The sequence below is a fragment of the Phodopus roborovskii genome, unplaced genomic scaffold (assembly GCF_943737965.1).
Source record: "Phodopus roborovskii unplaced genomic scaffold, PHOROB, whole genome shotgun sequence".
Lineage (NCBI taxonomy): Eukaryota > Metazoa > Chordata > Mammalia > Rodentia > Cricetidae > Phodopus > Phodopus roborovskii.
The window spans coordinates 13,415,949-13,431,116 of record NW_026125281.1 but is presented as its reverse complement, the minus strand read 5'-3'; the positions used below and the strand labels follow the sequence as shown (position 1 = coordinate 13,431,116).

The window sequence follows — 15,168 nt, the reverse complement described above, 5'->3', positions numbered from 1 at the left end:
AACATTCAAAAGGTTTCCTGCCTTATCAACAGGGATCGGAAACTGCACCTGCTACAGAGAACAGAAATTGCAAAGCAACCTTGCTAACGAATCATGTATGATATCGTGCATGGCTATGAGCCCTCTACAGGAAGCAGGGCAGGGGGCTCAGGGTTCATGTTCATTCATTTCAGGCCACCATATACATGCTTACCTGGTAGTAAAGTGTTAGGGTTAAAGCAGGGTATTGTTTTGGATTTTCCCTGGAAAAGGAAAAGTAATTCAGGACATTTGAATAGAAAACAAATACTTGTGTAAACATTATTAAAGATCTATGCCAGGTCCCAACATTAGAGAGTAGACACTCTTATTGGTGCGAGATCAGGATCCAATAAATACATCTGCTCTGAGTCTACGGCTATTTGCTTTGAATTTAAATTTCTCTTATAATGCCTGGTGTAGAATGTACCACTGATGCCTGTCAGCCCCACAGAAACGTTTTTACTAAAACAGATGCCATAGGAACAGTTGCCAGAGGAAGTGTGTTCCTCACCTCCTGGACTCACCAGGGCCAGGCTGCTCAAAGTCTACACATCCTGATGTCATAACCAGCCCTTGGTTGCCCACTAAAAGATGGCCTCTGAACCTTTGGAATAACCCCACCCTTGGTAAGATGTTTTCCTATGCATAAAGCCTTGGACCATACTATATTTAAGGTGAACCCCTGGGATTTTCAACCTGGCCCTTGAAGCCTGCTACACCAGTGTGAGCCAGTGTGTTTATCCCGGAAATGCATGGATGCTTTGTTTGTAAGAGAAAACGACAGCAGGGTTTACGATGCCAGGGGAAATTATGGCAATTCCTGTGGTTCACGTCATGCTGGGACGACTGGGGGCCCAGTAAACTTGCTCCAGGTGCCTCTAGACTTCAAACCCAGTCCCTTCCTCAGTATCACTGTAATAAAGCACAGCTGTTAACTCTAGCAGCTATTCAGAGTCCCGGTAAGTGCCTTCGAGAGAACTATGGAGCTGCTGGGAACTCATATAGAACTTCTTTAATAGTGATTTACCTTATACTGGATATCCTGGAGTATCTCAGTCACCGCCTTCAAGCCAATGTGCTCCTTCCCTATCTGAAATACATAAAGCACAAATCACAAATACAGACTTTTAATGTTTAGCTTTTACCTAAAATAACTAGCAGAAGCAGGGCTCCTGTCCACCCGAATGGCCTTCTTGGGAACTAATGACCTTTCTATTTTTGATCAGGTCAATGACTAAACATAACTAAAGTTTTAAAAGCTTGTATAACATAATAAATAATAATTATAATATACAATATAATACCAAGTAAATGGGTATTTATTACTCGGTGTGTCATATGTAATATATAAAACTATAAAAAAGGTTGCTGTAGGAAGATGTCCTAAGTAGTTCTGAATTAAAGTGATGCAATACATGTCTAAACTCTTGCTGTTTGTTTGTTTGCTTGTTTGTTTAAGACAGGCTCTCTCTAACTCGCCCTGGCTTGAAACGTCTTATGTTGGCCAGTGTGGCCTCAGACATTAGCCTGCCTCTGCTTCTACCTCCTGGATGCTAGGATTAAAGATGTGTACCAACATGCCCAGATTTTTCATTTTTATTTAGTAACATATATTGCACTGTAGTTTTGCCTTTGACATTTAGAGAATGATGTCATAAGTTTTATCAAAGTTGGAAATTTTCATTAATTCAGACACGAATACGATGTTTCATATGTCAAAGTTATCAAAATGACAACCTCTCTGGGTTACTGCTGATCACTACTCAATAACCTCTTCTTCACTCTTGTTTTTCAAAGCTTTCTACTTTAAATATATTTATTTCTACTTTTAATATTTATATATGTAACTTACATTTTTATATACAGTATACTTATATAATATAGAATTGTATTTTATATGCATTATAATATAAACTACATAACTTTACATTAAAATATACGGTATAATTATATGTCTTATATGTGTCATATATAATTGTACATTATATATAATTAAAATAATGTTCTAAAAAAATGGATACTTGAAATACATTTTCTGGCACTTAGTGTTCTTGTCTTTGTAAATGTTGAGTGCCACCTGGTTGCTACTTTCAGCCTACCTCTAGTGGACTGTAACAATGGAGAGGAAGGGCATGAATTATCTCAGGTAGATAGGCACTGCTATGCTAGGCTTTTTCTACTTACACATATATGTGCAAAATGACCTGTAAGAGGCTAGCGTAGATGTCAACACACACCTTTGTTTCTCCTAATGTCAACTGTGAGGTGTGCAAGAGAAAGAAACAATGAACCTATAAATGGCCAATCAGCTCAATGGAATAAAAAACAAATCCTGAGACAGGCTCAAAAAACAGAAAATAATTTCTAAGGTTTAAAAAGCATCTTTTGTAAATGTATGAATGCATGCAAAAGCCAGCATCTCAACCAGAAGCCTTCCCTGGTCTTCGGGAGAAGTGAATCCTCCTCACTTTGATGGTTTCGCCGGGAGGAAGCTCTTGGAGGCATGACTGTCTGGTTGGGATCAATTTTCCCACCATGAATCTCCTGTCAGACAGTAAGCACTGAGAGGAGACCACATCAGAACAGCGTAAAGCCACACAACATAGTGGTCCAGCTGGGAGCCCTCACAATGCGCTGACTGGTTCAGCTTCTACATCAGACACTGCCACACTTTAGCTCCATGATCTGACTGGTTTCTTTAACATCCATCCCTCCTTCCTGTCATTTTGAAATTTCAACTCCAAGAGGCCACTCTTTTTGATGACACTTTTACATCCATCCAGCCCTCTGTCCTCTGTTCTCTCCTTGTACTGAGTGTTAGCAGCCAACATACTCAGCCCCTTGATTCATCCTTTCTCATTAAACCAAATAACATCTTTTCCACTACTCTCCGATCTTCCATCCCTGGAGCCTCCTAAATCACCCGCTCTTCAGTTGATCATCACAATAATTTGCTAGAATGTTCCTTGCTCCTACGTGGATGGAGAATAATCCCTCATGTGTTGCTTCACCTAACCGATGGGTTAGCATCACAGATTGTCTATTATCTCTCTCCCTGGTTGTTTCCAAGCCAGACCCTGCATTCAGGTCCCTGTTACTCTATAACATGCTTTGCGTGCCTCAGAAGAATGAGGGGTGCAGAACCCAAGAAAATGGCTGCTCTGCGTGAGGCTTTATGGCCAAGTCTTGAGACAGATGTCCTCCACTCACACCTGCCCTTCTCCTTTACTGTGACCCTGCACTAACCATCCATCTCTGTTCTGTAGTTTTTAAACTGTTGTGCTAGCGCATCTTGCTCCGAAGCAAAGCACAAGACCTCAGACCTCAAACCTGCCACTAGCATTTGCCCCGTTGGCACTCCTGTGTCCCAGTCAGAGCCAGCACCCCACTTCCTCCTCTGGTGTTCCATTACTGCAGCCAGGGCACCCGCCTGGGGCATGGACACCCAGTCCCTTTCTTCCCTGCTCCCCCAGACACTCATCAGCCACTCCTTCCTTAGTGAGGGTTATGTAAGTCTTTCCTGAAGAAAACATTTTACACAGTCACCTAAGTCTTTCCTCAAAGGAAGTGCATGGAGGTAAATGTCTGTGCATGTTCTGGGGCTTTCCCTGACCACAAGCTGATTCCTGCAAACACAGGGGCCAGTCCCAGGAGGCTAGATTTGCAACCCAGGTCCTTATAGTTCCCAGACTATTAGACATGGAGGATCAGACAATGGAAACAGTAAACTATCACACCTAATTCAATTCACAAATCCGCTGTGTACCAAGTCTGAAAATGAAGCTCACCTGTCCCTATCTCCCCGCATATAATGACTTGTGGGTGTTCCTGTGCTTATCATCCTTATTCCTGCTCCTAAATGATGACATAATGCCTTCCACTGCTCAACTCTGCCAGCTTGATGTTCCACTCACTTTTCCAGGTTATAGAAAAATGTCTTTTTTAAGTTTTCAATACAGCAAAAATTAAAACCATTCTGCCAATAATTTGTGACTGCTTTCTACCTATACACTCCCTTGCAAAGCTAAAGGAGTATAGATCTGTGCCTATGTAGGCATGAAATAAAAAGCAGGAAGAGGATTCACTTTAAAATGCAAGGATTTGCTTTAATTCTGTCCATGGGCCTTGGATGCACTCGTGAGACCCAAGGTCTGCCAAAACTGATGGTGGAATGTTCTTCTGTGCGCTGTTAATGTGTTTCTCTTACGGGTTGATGAATAAAACCCTGATTGGCCAGGCAGGAAGTATAGGTGGGCTAGGAGATGAGGAGAATTCTGGGAAGTGGATGCAGAGAAATACCAGGGAGACACCATGCAGCCGCTGAAGGGGGAACGGGTCTGGGCACTCTCCAGTAAGCCAAGACCAGGTGGAAGCACTTAGATAAATAGAAATCGGCTACTGAGTAAGAGAGAGCTAGCCGATAAGAAGTCTGAGTCAATGGCCAAACAGTTTCTAATGAACATAAGCCTCGATGTGTTTATTTGGGACTGAATGGCTGCAGGACCAGGTGGGACAAGAAACTCCATCTACGTAAAATTCCCTCACCACTAAGAAGTCTTTACCACATCATGTTGCTAAGGATAAGTTTAACGCTCACCTTAGGATATCTTCAAACTTCCACTTCATAGCACATGGTTCCATTTATGTATGTGTGTGCTAAACCACGTAACAGTCTCTGTCATCACAGAGTTCAATGCCCTTCTTAGACTGGCTATGTCTGCCATGGTCTTAGACAGACTTATTTTATCATTGTTTTCTATAAACCATTTCAAATCATCTCTGAGTGGAAATTATTGTTAACGAAAAGGCAAAGTGATTCACAACATGATTTTTCTCAGATATTTTAGTCTATATTACTGGGTTTGAAAAAAAATTTCTGAATATCTTTTCCTAGCTAAAATGAAGCCTGACTTCAGGAGACATTTTCTAAGTTGTTTCTGCAAAGGCCCCACAATGAAGAAAAACTCTAATAAACAAGTGAACTTTTTATTGCAAGAAATGCAGCTCGAATCTCATGAACTGTTAAATTATCAGGGTTTGTGTGTGTTTAATCTGACCTCCAAGTAATAAAATGTTAACTGAAAAAGTACTCGACAAAATGACTCAGAGAAAACATCTCTAAACAACATGTAGCAGTTTACCTGGACAAACAACGCAACGATGGCGATGCCATGAGGCTTCCCAACTGCCTCATCGATGCTGCCAAACAGTGTGGAATTCCAGTGGATCAGATGAAGCTGAGGGCAAGACACAGTCAGCATCATTTAAGGTACTACTCAGAAAAGCAGGTAACCTAGTCTCAGGATCCCCATGGTGTCAAGTATAAAAAGGGATCGCAACCAGTCCTAAGCAGACTACTGCCCTGAGCGAAATTCTCTGTAGAGTCCTCCCTATTTCTGCTCAGCTCAGGGCCACACAAAGATTTTACACAGGATGAGCTGTCTTTCTCTAAATCCAGGCCCTGTGGATTGCAAGGGAACATAAACTGCAGGTCTAGACAAACTATTACTCATTCAAAGGATGGAGGCAGGGTGGGTGGGCTCAGTAGTGGAGTGGTATCCTTAAGGCCCCAAGTGTGAGCCCTAGCACCAACATCGAAGGGAGACTGGATTATGACCTGCATAATTGCCCAGTATTTCCAGAAAAAAAAAAAACTCCAAAAGGCATTCTCAAAATCAGGCAAATTATTTCAGTTCTCTGGGAATATCCAGAAACAGCAAGCTATTGCAGGAGGGGTGGGGGGAGCTGCATTTTTAGAAAACTATAATTTCTTTGACTACATGATAAAACCTTACCTGTGAAGCAATGGCAAACAATTTCTCAAGGTGAGGTACCACTCACCTTGAAAAGCTATGTGACTTTCAGACCTCTCTAGAATAGACACTTGCTCCTAGGGCATCCATACACACTGTAAGCAAACAAATCAGGTCCCCAACATGTCCTCTACACGCACCATTCCTCACCTCTCACATCTTCAACACCACTCACACAAAATAATGGAAAACTGAAACACTCTCTCATAAAAAAAAAAAAACAGTTTCTCAAAAATTTGATCACTATGCATTTTAACACTTTTAAAAAATGTCCCAAAGCGTAAGATAAGGATTGCCTAAAATTTTGTTTTCAGCTGTTGATTTTGTTCACAATCTTTTGGCTTTGAAAACAAATAGGTCTCTGATTCTTGTTTCTGCCCTTTTCCTCCTGTTGGGTTGCCCCATCCAACTTCAATATGATAGTTTTTGTTTCATCTTATTATATTTTATTTTGTCATGTTCTGTGGTTATCTCTTAGAAGCCTGTTCTCTCCTAATGAGAGACAGAAAGGGGAGGGGAGGAGGGGAGGAACTGGGGGGGGGAGTAGAGGGAGGGGAAACTATAATCAGGACATATTGTTTGAGGAAAAAAAAATCTATTTTCAATAAAAGGGAAAAAAATGAAAACATTAAAAATAGAACTGACCACTAGAGGGAGGTAACAAAATTAGTATTGGAATCAGCAACCTGAGGCCAGGCTGTGAACCCTCAGCTGGACTGTACCTGTCCAGAGGTAACCACTGAGGCAATGCCTTTCTGAACACCACCTCCTATCACTTCTCAATTAATAACAACAAGCGGAACAATTGTAATCTTTCTTCTGTGGCTGCACCAATGGCTTTCAAAAACCCAGTGATGCAGATAAGGGCTGGCGGCTCCTGCTAGATCAACAAAGGTCTGAGCCCTCCCTCTGGCAGGAGGTATTTTTACTCATCATATCACAGAGTTTAAAGAACTTTTGCCTCTCGTAACAATATTATGGGGCACTTCTTCCAGAAACAAAACATTAATACCCTTTTTAAAAGCATGACTTTTTGTTTTCTGTTTGTTTGGGGCTGTGAAGTCCAGTTTGGTTTGCGACTCTTCCCAAATCAGGACCTACATGTCCTTCTAAACACTGCAACAGCCTTCGGGTCCCCACACTCTCTGTGTGTGCAGTGCATGGTGACTGTTTCGAAGAGTACTGTACACTGAGGGGACCTTCTAATAAGGGAGCCTAACCCAACCACCCATCAAGATCAGAGTGTGACCTGTCACACTGACAGTAGGTGTCTTGAGCTGTAATGGAGATGGCATGTGCCTCTGTGTTCCTCCCAGTAACCCTTAACTACAGTATAATCATGATTAAAATACCAGGCGAAACATCTGGCCAGAATTGTCAAGATCGTCAAGAAGAAAGTGAGAAAATGGCAGACAAGAGGAGGCAAAGCACGCTAGAGTACTAACAGTAACAAGTTATCATAAATGGGATTTATTTTTTAGACAAAAGGAAATTCCATAAAAATTAAGGAACTCTGAATGAAATATAGACCTAATAATGCATCAGTGTTACCCAATAATTCTAACAGATGAATGTTGATAGGAGAAAATAGCTACGGGTCACATAGAAATTTTTATATTATCCTCACATTTTTTTTTCTGCAAAGCTAAAACAGCTGTAAAAATGATTTTTCTCTTGCTTACAGAGAAATAAGGGAAACACTAGCATTCCAGCCATCCCAAGATAAACTGGACAGCAGCTGTCTGTGGTCCCCCGCATGTCTAGCACAGTAGTTCAAAATAAAAGCAGCAAGAGAGTCTCTACAACCTCCTCTCTCTGGTTTGGTTGTGTCCTCACCCATCACCTCAGACCTGGTGGCACAGGACCAAGAAGACTCCATCTCAAAGTCAACAAGTGACACCAAAGGACCATCACAGTCCCGAGAACTTATCTTCTCCTGAAGACAAGACTCCATCTCCACGTGAAGAGAGATTGCATGGCCAACTCAAGTTCCAAGCCAGCCTGCTGGCTGGTGCCCACAGCAGTAACCAGATGCACAGTCTGTGGTACATCACACTACGTTTGCTGCTTCTCAGCTTTGGGCTTGCTCTCCTCCTCAACAGTTCTCCACACATACTCCTCCTATGAGGGACACTGTCATAGCATGCTACAGTCTGGAAGGCGGCAGCAACAGCAATTCATTTTCTCATATTTGCAGAGGCTGCAGGTGTGGCAATGAGGTGCTGGCAGAGCTGCCTCCATGCGAGCTTTCTGTCCCTGGCTTACAGGCGGCCTTCTCCATGTCATCACATGGTCTTCCTGGCATGTGTGTCTAAGCCGTAATCATTACTTCTTACAAGTACACAGTTACATTGGATGAGGACCTGTGCATATGAGCCCTTTCCTAATTACCTTTACAAAGAATTGATTTCTAAATAAATACACTCACAATCGCATGCCCTGGAATTCACAGTGGACACGATTCTGTTCACAACCTCGTCCATCTGTCTCACCTGAGGTAAGCCATCCTGCAACCATCCTGAGCTGCAACCACCATGCCTGCCCTGAGTAGCCACCATGCGTTTTTCCTGCAACACTATTTCCAGCTTCCTGGCATGTGGGGTTCTACAACCAAGACCCTGGCACTGCCACCACCCGAAAGTGACTGACAACTTCACTGCCACTTGAGATAAACCAAGTAACCGCAACTTGGGTGAAGCCTGTTTTCATGGCTACTGTCTAAGCCCCTCCTCCTCCCCCAAATCATGGGGATCCACTGTTTGCCTGCCTACACGTCCATCTGTGAGTCCTCCATGCTGCTTTATCATACTCCGTCTGCCTGATTCTTTAGTCTCTGGGCACCTTCCTCCTCTGGCAGCCAGGTTTTTCTTTCTGTATTATTTTGGTTTTTTTTTATGAGATTTTTCCAGAACACTCCCCTTTCCTGACTTGCAGTCCTCACATGGTTTGTTTACATCAAACACTTGATTTGTTCACATTATGTCTGTTGTCCACAGCCCCTCTTTGCTCCTATCATTTTAGCAGTCCTTCACCAGATGAATGTTGGTTCAATTCCTTAAATCAAAGCCGTGGAAAGAGGGAACTCATCAAGGCATATGAAGAACTATAATTCCTTTGTGGGGACCTGAGTCTGGCAATAACAAGAGAGGGCTGGAAGGCAAGGGGGTCTGAGTGCACACTGCTTTTGATTTTGCCACATCTAACATGGGAACACTAAAGGAAATCAGGACTACAATGGTAACATTATGCTACTTAGGAGCAATCTGACTTCCCCAACCACCTCTTGCCTTCCAAGGCCTTGCTGGCCGTCGGGAGAATGTACCAGAGACTGGAATACGAGCCAGGTGAGGCCACAGACGGCCCACGTCTTCCCAGTCTTTCCCTTTGCCCGAAGAGTAATGTGGGTTGTAGACACAAACAAAAGAGTAGACACCGCCGGGGTTACAGCTGAAGAAGGGCGGGGAGCGGGAGGAAAATGGGACCTGGTGGCTCACCGGGCAGCACATCCAATCTACTCCCCTAGCACTGCACAGAGGAAGGGGGAGGGGCCAGCAAGGCCCCCTACCCCGGGGTAAACAGTGGTTACAGCCTCTGCCCCTGTCACATGTCTTTTCAGTTCACATCTGCTACACATCACAAAATACATAAAACGCACAGTCCTCTTCCTGATCAGTGCCGTCCTTTCCATGCTTAGTTATCTGTGGCCAAAAGACTAAGCAGAAATAATGTCTTAAATAGCTTCCCCCACAGTCACTGTTTATAATTTAACTATTGGTTATTTAACTGTTAATCATTAACCCTTGAATTATTAATTATTAAATATTATTAGTCTAATATTTCATTAGGATATGTTCTTTAATAGACTGCGTGTATGGTGGTTTGTTCTGATGGAGGCAGATCAACCAAGGGCTCTGGAGACAGCTGGATTTTACTTGAAATCTGCACACTAAGACTGGTTTTCCGCAGTGATGAAGCAGCTGGAAAAGGAGGTGACGCCACTTTCCCCCTGAGCATCTTACGAACTATCGTCTGAGAGGCCCAAGTAGACAGCTATTGTGAGTGCAAGGGCCTAGGTAGATGAACTTCAAAAGCAGCCATGGTGGCAAGTGCAGACTTGCGGGGGGCGTGTCAGGGGCGTGTCGGGGCGTATCGGGGCGTGTCTGACTACTCCAAGTGCAAAGGGAAAGACTGCAGCCTAAGTGCCTGCAACTCTGGACTCTCAGAAGCCACGCTCTCTCCCAGACCTCAGCCTGGCATCACAGGCTAAGATTCTTCTTTCGGCCCTGCACTGCAGCCCCGGGGACTTCACAAGCCCCTGCTTCCTTTGAGCATCAGGCAGGCTCTCTGTAACCTAAGGAGACTGTACTTCATAAGCTCGGTTATTCACGCCTCTGTCTCCCCATGGGTGCCCTCCTCCTGTATGCCCATGTCGTCGTTAGCATTGGTTATCTGTAGCCAGCAGGAGTGTTGAAGCAGGGAGGCGAGGTCTGGGGGGGTGGAGAGCAGCGTTCCCTGTTTACAGTGCAGACCAAACACAGCAATGCTGCTTGCTACTTAAGGACTAGATGGTATTGCCACTGTATCTCCCGCCAGAGCTTCAGAAGGCCCATTGTACACAGCCACCTAACTCCTTCAAAGGACACTGGAATAAAGCTGACCCCCAGCCCAGGACCCAGCTGTTGCTAGTCTATGAGGAACCAGGATAGTCTTTGCCTTGAAAACGCATGACACACAGGGTAATCAAGGGCTGCCTTGTATAGGACTGAACCCAAACTTACTGTGGCTACCAAACCCCCTCAGTGGGTCAGAGGTTTTGCTTCCTTGTTGTATTGGCTGTGTCAGAGAAGCAGAAAGTGGCTTTCTCTAACAATCAAATCCAGGCTTCCTTGACAACTATTTTCCCACCCACAAGGCCTCAGGAAGAGACATATGTTACAAAGATGCACCCAGCAGAAGTTCTGGGTGACCTGGCTGCAGTCCCAACACATCAGACCACAGGCTGAGTTACCAGACCACAGGCTGAGTTACAGTCCGCTTCGGCTTACCCCCTTGTAGCTGCAGAGAAGATCCTTCGCTGAGTTTTCACTCTAAGCTCACAGACTCTAATTTCCTGTAATTGATGGTGCGGTTGTGCCATGACTCCCTGGAAAAGGTCAGTCTTAATATGCTTAACTCACAGCGGCAGCTAAAGTGTCCAAAGTCGTGAAACTCTGATACGCCATAGCCATATGGTCATTTGTTTGTCACTGAGAAAAGTAAGTTTCAAGATTCCATGGAAGCTTAGCAGAAAGCTACCTTCACGACGAACGAGGTTTGTCATTAACAGAAATAACGTGACAGCATTAAAGCGCAGAAGGATGAGTCACTAGAATGGAAAAGTTGTAAAATCTGAAAAGGCCCCTGTCACTCATCAGTCTCCCCAGGCACTCCCGTGAGTCTTCTGGAGCCTCCTATCTGCAAACGCTACGTGACATTTCCTTTCAGAGGGTTCCTTGTCACCACAAGGAAGCAGTTGTAGAAGTGACACCAATTCTTTTAAAAGGCGCACTCTGGCTGACTCTAGCGGGACGCTGTGTCTCCCAGGCTTCGGGCTCCTTATCTCCACTCACCAAGGCCTTTCCTGCCCCTGCAGCACAGGGTCCCACTAATCTCTCTGGAGCCCAGCTTTCACGTTTCCTCTGTTCAAAATCTCTCATTTCCTCTATTTCCTACCCCAATCAGACTTAAACGTCCCTGTTCCCCTTCCTTCCCCACCTAACAAGCTAATGCTCAAGGCAGAGTGACCCGGTCTGCTCAGAATGTCTCCATACTAGTTACCTTCCTCCTACCCCGCCTTTCCCAACCCTGTGAAACCTCTCTCTATCATCCTCGGGACTCACGATAGAAAAACAGACTGGAAAAGGAGGTGAGCGGTGAGACAGGAGGCAGCTGAGAATCTAAACTAACAGATACAAGAGACAAGGGAAAGGATGGAGAGCTAACACGCCATCAAAAGTAAGGTGAATTTAGTTTTAGAACATGCTGTTCTAAACCCGTCCTAGACCTCTGAGATAAAACTAGATCTGCCCTGAGAATGCAGACTACAGGTAGGGAGACACATCTGTGATGGTCTGGAGATGTCCCCAAAAGCTCACATGCTGAGAGTCTGGTCCCCAGTGGGTCGTGCTGTTTTGAGAAGTGGTTAGAAACTTCAGGGGGTGGGACGCGCCTGATGGAAGGTGATCATACAGATGTGCCATTGAGGGTTACACCTCCCTGTACTACTTCTTGGCCACCACAGGAGAAGGAACTTTCTCCTGCTACCTGGGTGTCCTGCTCACGTGTACACAATCAAATGGCCATGGAATGAGCTCTCCAAAAACATGATGCAGAAACCTGAAAGCCATGATCCAAAATAAATGTTGCCCCTAAGGCTGCTTCTCTTGGGTATTGGGTCACAGCAGTAAGACAACACACATTTAATCCTAGCACTCGGGGGACAGAGGAAGGGAGACTGTGGAATACTCCTTTATACTGTGTGAACACATGTTACTGGGACTGGTAATAAAGAAGCTGACTGGCCTAAGACTAGGCAGGATAAGGTTAGGCAGGAGAACCAGACTAAGAGAATTCTGGGAAGAAGGCTGGACTTGGAGAAGATGAGGAGAGATAAGCAAGATAAACAAGCCATGCCAAGAGTAGGTACTACCACATAGGACAGGGTAGATAAGAAGTGTGGGCTAATGTTCAAACATACTACACATACACTTCTAATATTGTCCAAGGTATTGTATTATACAGCTCTTTTAACACTAGAATACAACTTTCTAACCCTTGAAAGTTATTATTACCAAGGATATTAGATAATAAGGAAGTATAGGTTAGTAATTACAACAGTGTGATTTCAACTGAATCTGTAGTCACATTAGGTATGTTTTCAAGGTCAAAAAGAGATATATTTATGAATGACATGTTGTCTTCAAACACTTCAGAGATCTACAGAATATGGCATTTTAAATGATTTAATAACATAGGTTCTCTTTCTATGACAATGAGACATGACTGCTCCTGGCAGCGCCAATCTACTTCAGAGAAGATGCTGGGCATCAAAGAAGCTCACATAGAATTTACTTTCTTTGGAACACAGTATGTACTCACTCATATATGGATTTTAGACCTAGATCAAAGGATCACCAGCCTATAATTCACACCACCAGAGGAACTAGGATACAAGGTGTATTCTAAGAGATTCATATAAAGTCCCTCACAGAACTGGGGACAAGTCCCCCAGAGCACAGGGGAAGTGGGGGGGGCAGCGAATGGAGAGAGAAGTAGGAGAAAACGAGGGGGAGGAAAGGAAAACATGTGCGACCAGGAAGATTGAGCCTGGTTAGGAATAGAAGACAGGAAAGAGAGACAGAGACAGAGAGAGAGAACATAAAAGAGGGAGCCAATATTGGTTTGAAGATAAAATTGAACACAAAGAAAGGTCTAGAAAACTACAAGACTGCTCCCAACTAACAATTTGAGCTTCCATGGAAAGGCTATCACAAATGCCCTGCCCGGACAGTGAGATCAACAACTAACTTCTCCATGGAGCCCTCAACTAATGCCTGTTGAAAACAGGAGCAAACACCCATACATAAACACTGAGTCGAACTAGAACCCAGATGCAGATGGAGAGGACAAGACCAGGTGGCAGAAACATATACAGACAGCTTACCTGAACAAGGAGGAGCTAATGGCCACTAGACTGATAGCTGGGAATCCAGCATGGGACTGACTCAGGCCCCCCCCCCCTGAATATGGGTCTCAGCCAGAAGGACTGAGCAGTCTAAGAGACCTCAGACAGTGGAGCCAGGATGTATCCCTGGTGCACAAAAGGACTTTGCGAACATATCCCCCATGGAGGGATAACTGCCTTAATCTAGAGACAGGAGAGAAGCCCTAGTCCCTACTTCACATGACCTGTCAGATCTACATGACCCCAACTGGATGGCATTCCCCTACATATAGAATTGGGGTGGGGGGATGGGAGAGAAGAGTGGTTAGAGTGCATGTGAGAGGTCAGAGAGGGTAAAAGGGAGGGAAGGAGGGAGGGAGGGATAGAGGGAGGAAGAGAGAACTGGGATCAACATGTAAAATAATAAATTAAATTAAAAAAATGCTTTGATTCCAAAATTTAAGTTGAAGGACAAGTTACTGGGGAAAAGAATTTCTATTTTTGTTTCCACAGAAAATGAAAAGATGTGGATTCCTTCCAGACTAATGTGGTTTGATCACGCCAGACCACCTGAAACAGAGTACAAGGTGATCCTACATTCAAAACAGCTGGACAAAGCAGCCTTACAGACTACAGCCAGGATTTCTCAATCTTCTTCGAATCCCCCATGACAGCGCCCCTTACCAGCAGGAAGTAGTTTGGAAAGAACAACGCCCAAATTCCCAAATATTGTGTATAAATGTTTGTTTTCATTTAATTGGACTTTGTTATATAAAATAAATAAAAAAAATAAAAAAATAAAAAAAAATAAGAATTTACTTTCTTTGTGACAAAGGTAAGCCACTGGGCAAGAAAGTGCCCTTGCCTCAACTGCTGACAGTACGCTGTCAAACAGGACACCAAAGAGAATGACTGCAAACCTTGCCAAGACAAGATAGGACAGTCCTTCAGAACATCCTGCTTCACAGAAATATCTGTCAGATATGCTAGGCCTGTAGCACGAAGATGGATGTCCCAACATTGCAGTGGAACCTTGGATGATTGTCCAGGCAGTCAGCTGTTTCTGTCATCTCTCACATTTTTTGGAAGTTGCTTGCTTGCACTTCCTGTTTACTCAGTTAGTATTAATTCTTTCTCGGGTTTCTGAGGGAGTTGAACACTAGACAATATAGTTATAGTTCTCCTTGTTTACCAGACTCAGAAAGGAAACTCACTAAAGATATGTAAAGTGTAAAAGGCTGAGAGACATTAAAGGATAATTTGATAATGCAAATTAGAATAGAAAGTAAATTTGGTACAAGACTTTAAACTCACCAAGATAGAACAGATAATGGAGTATTTTCTTTGAATTTGTCAAATACAGATAGACTAGCCATTGTTGGTACTTATTACCTATATACATTGTATATACTTACTGTATTTATTATATATAGTTTTTCTTATGTTCATTGTAGTTTTCTTTTTGTATTATATAAAAAGCGAGAATCTTATTTATGATTTATTAAAGCTTGCCTAAGGGTTCAGAATGCAAAGGTAGCCACAAGCCACAGAGCCAGGCCACACCTTTAATCCCAGGACTCAAAAGATGGGCAGATAGATCTCTTTGAGTTCAAGGCCAACCTGACCTACACA

At 43.7% G+C, this 15,168-nt stretch overlaps 1 protein-coding gene across 1 annotated transcript in view; it reads right to left on the bottom strand.

Annotated features, from left to right (window-relative positions):
- Positions 1 to 15,168, bottom strand: part of Ca8 (carbonic anhydrase 8) — an 85,919-nt gene that overhangs the window by 30,517 nt on the left and 40,234 nt on the right. The window contains exons 4-6 of the mRNA XM_051197404.1: positions 5,163 to 5,258; positions 1,049 to 1,111; positions 194 to 242 (exon numbers count right to left, since the gene is read on the bottom strand). Coding sequence (XP_051053361.1) covers positions 194 to 242; positions 1,049 to 1,111; positions 5,163 to 5,258 — 208 coding nt within the window. The remainder of the gene's footprint in view (positions 1 to 193; positions 243 to 1,048; positions 1,112 to 5,162; positions 5,259 to 15,168) is intronic.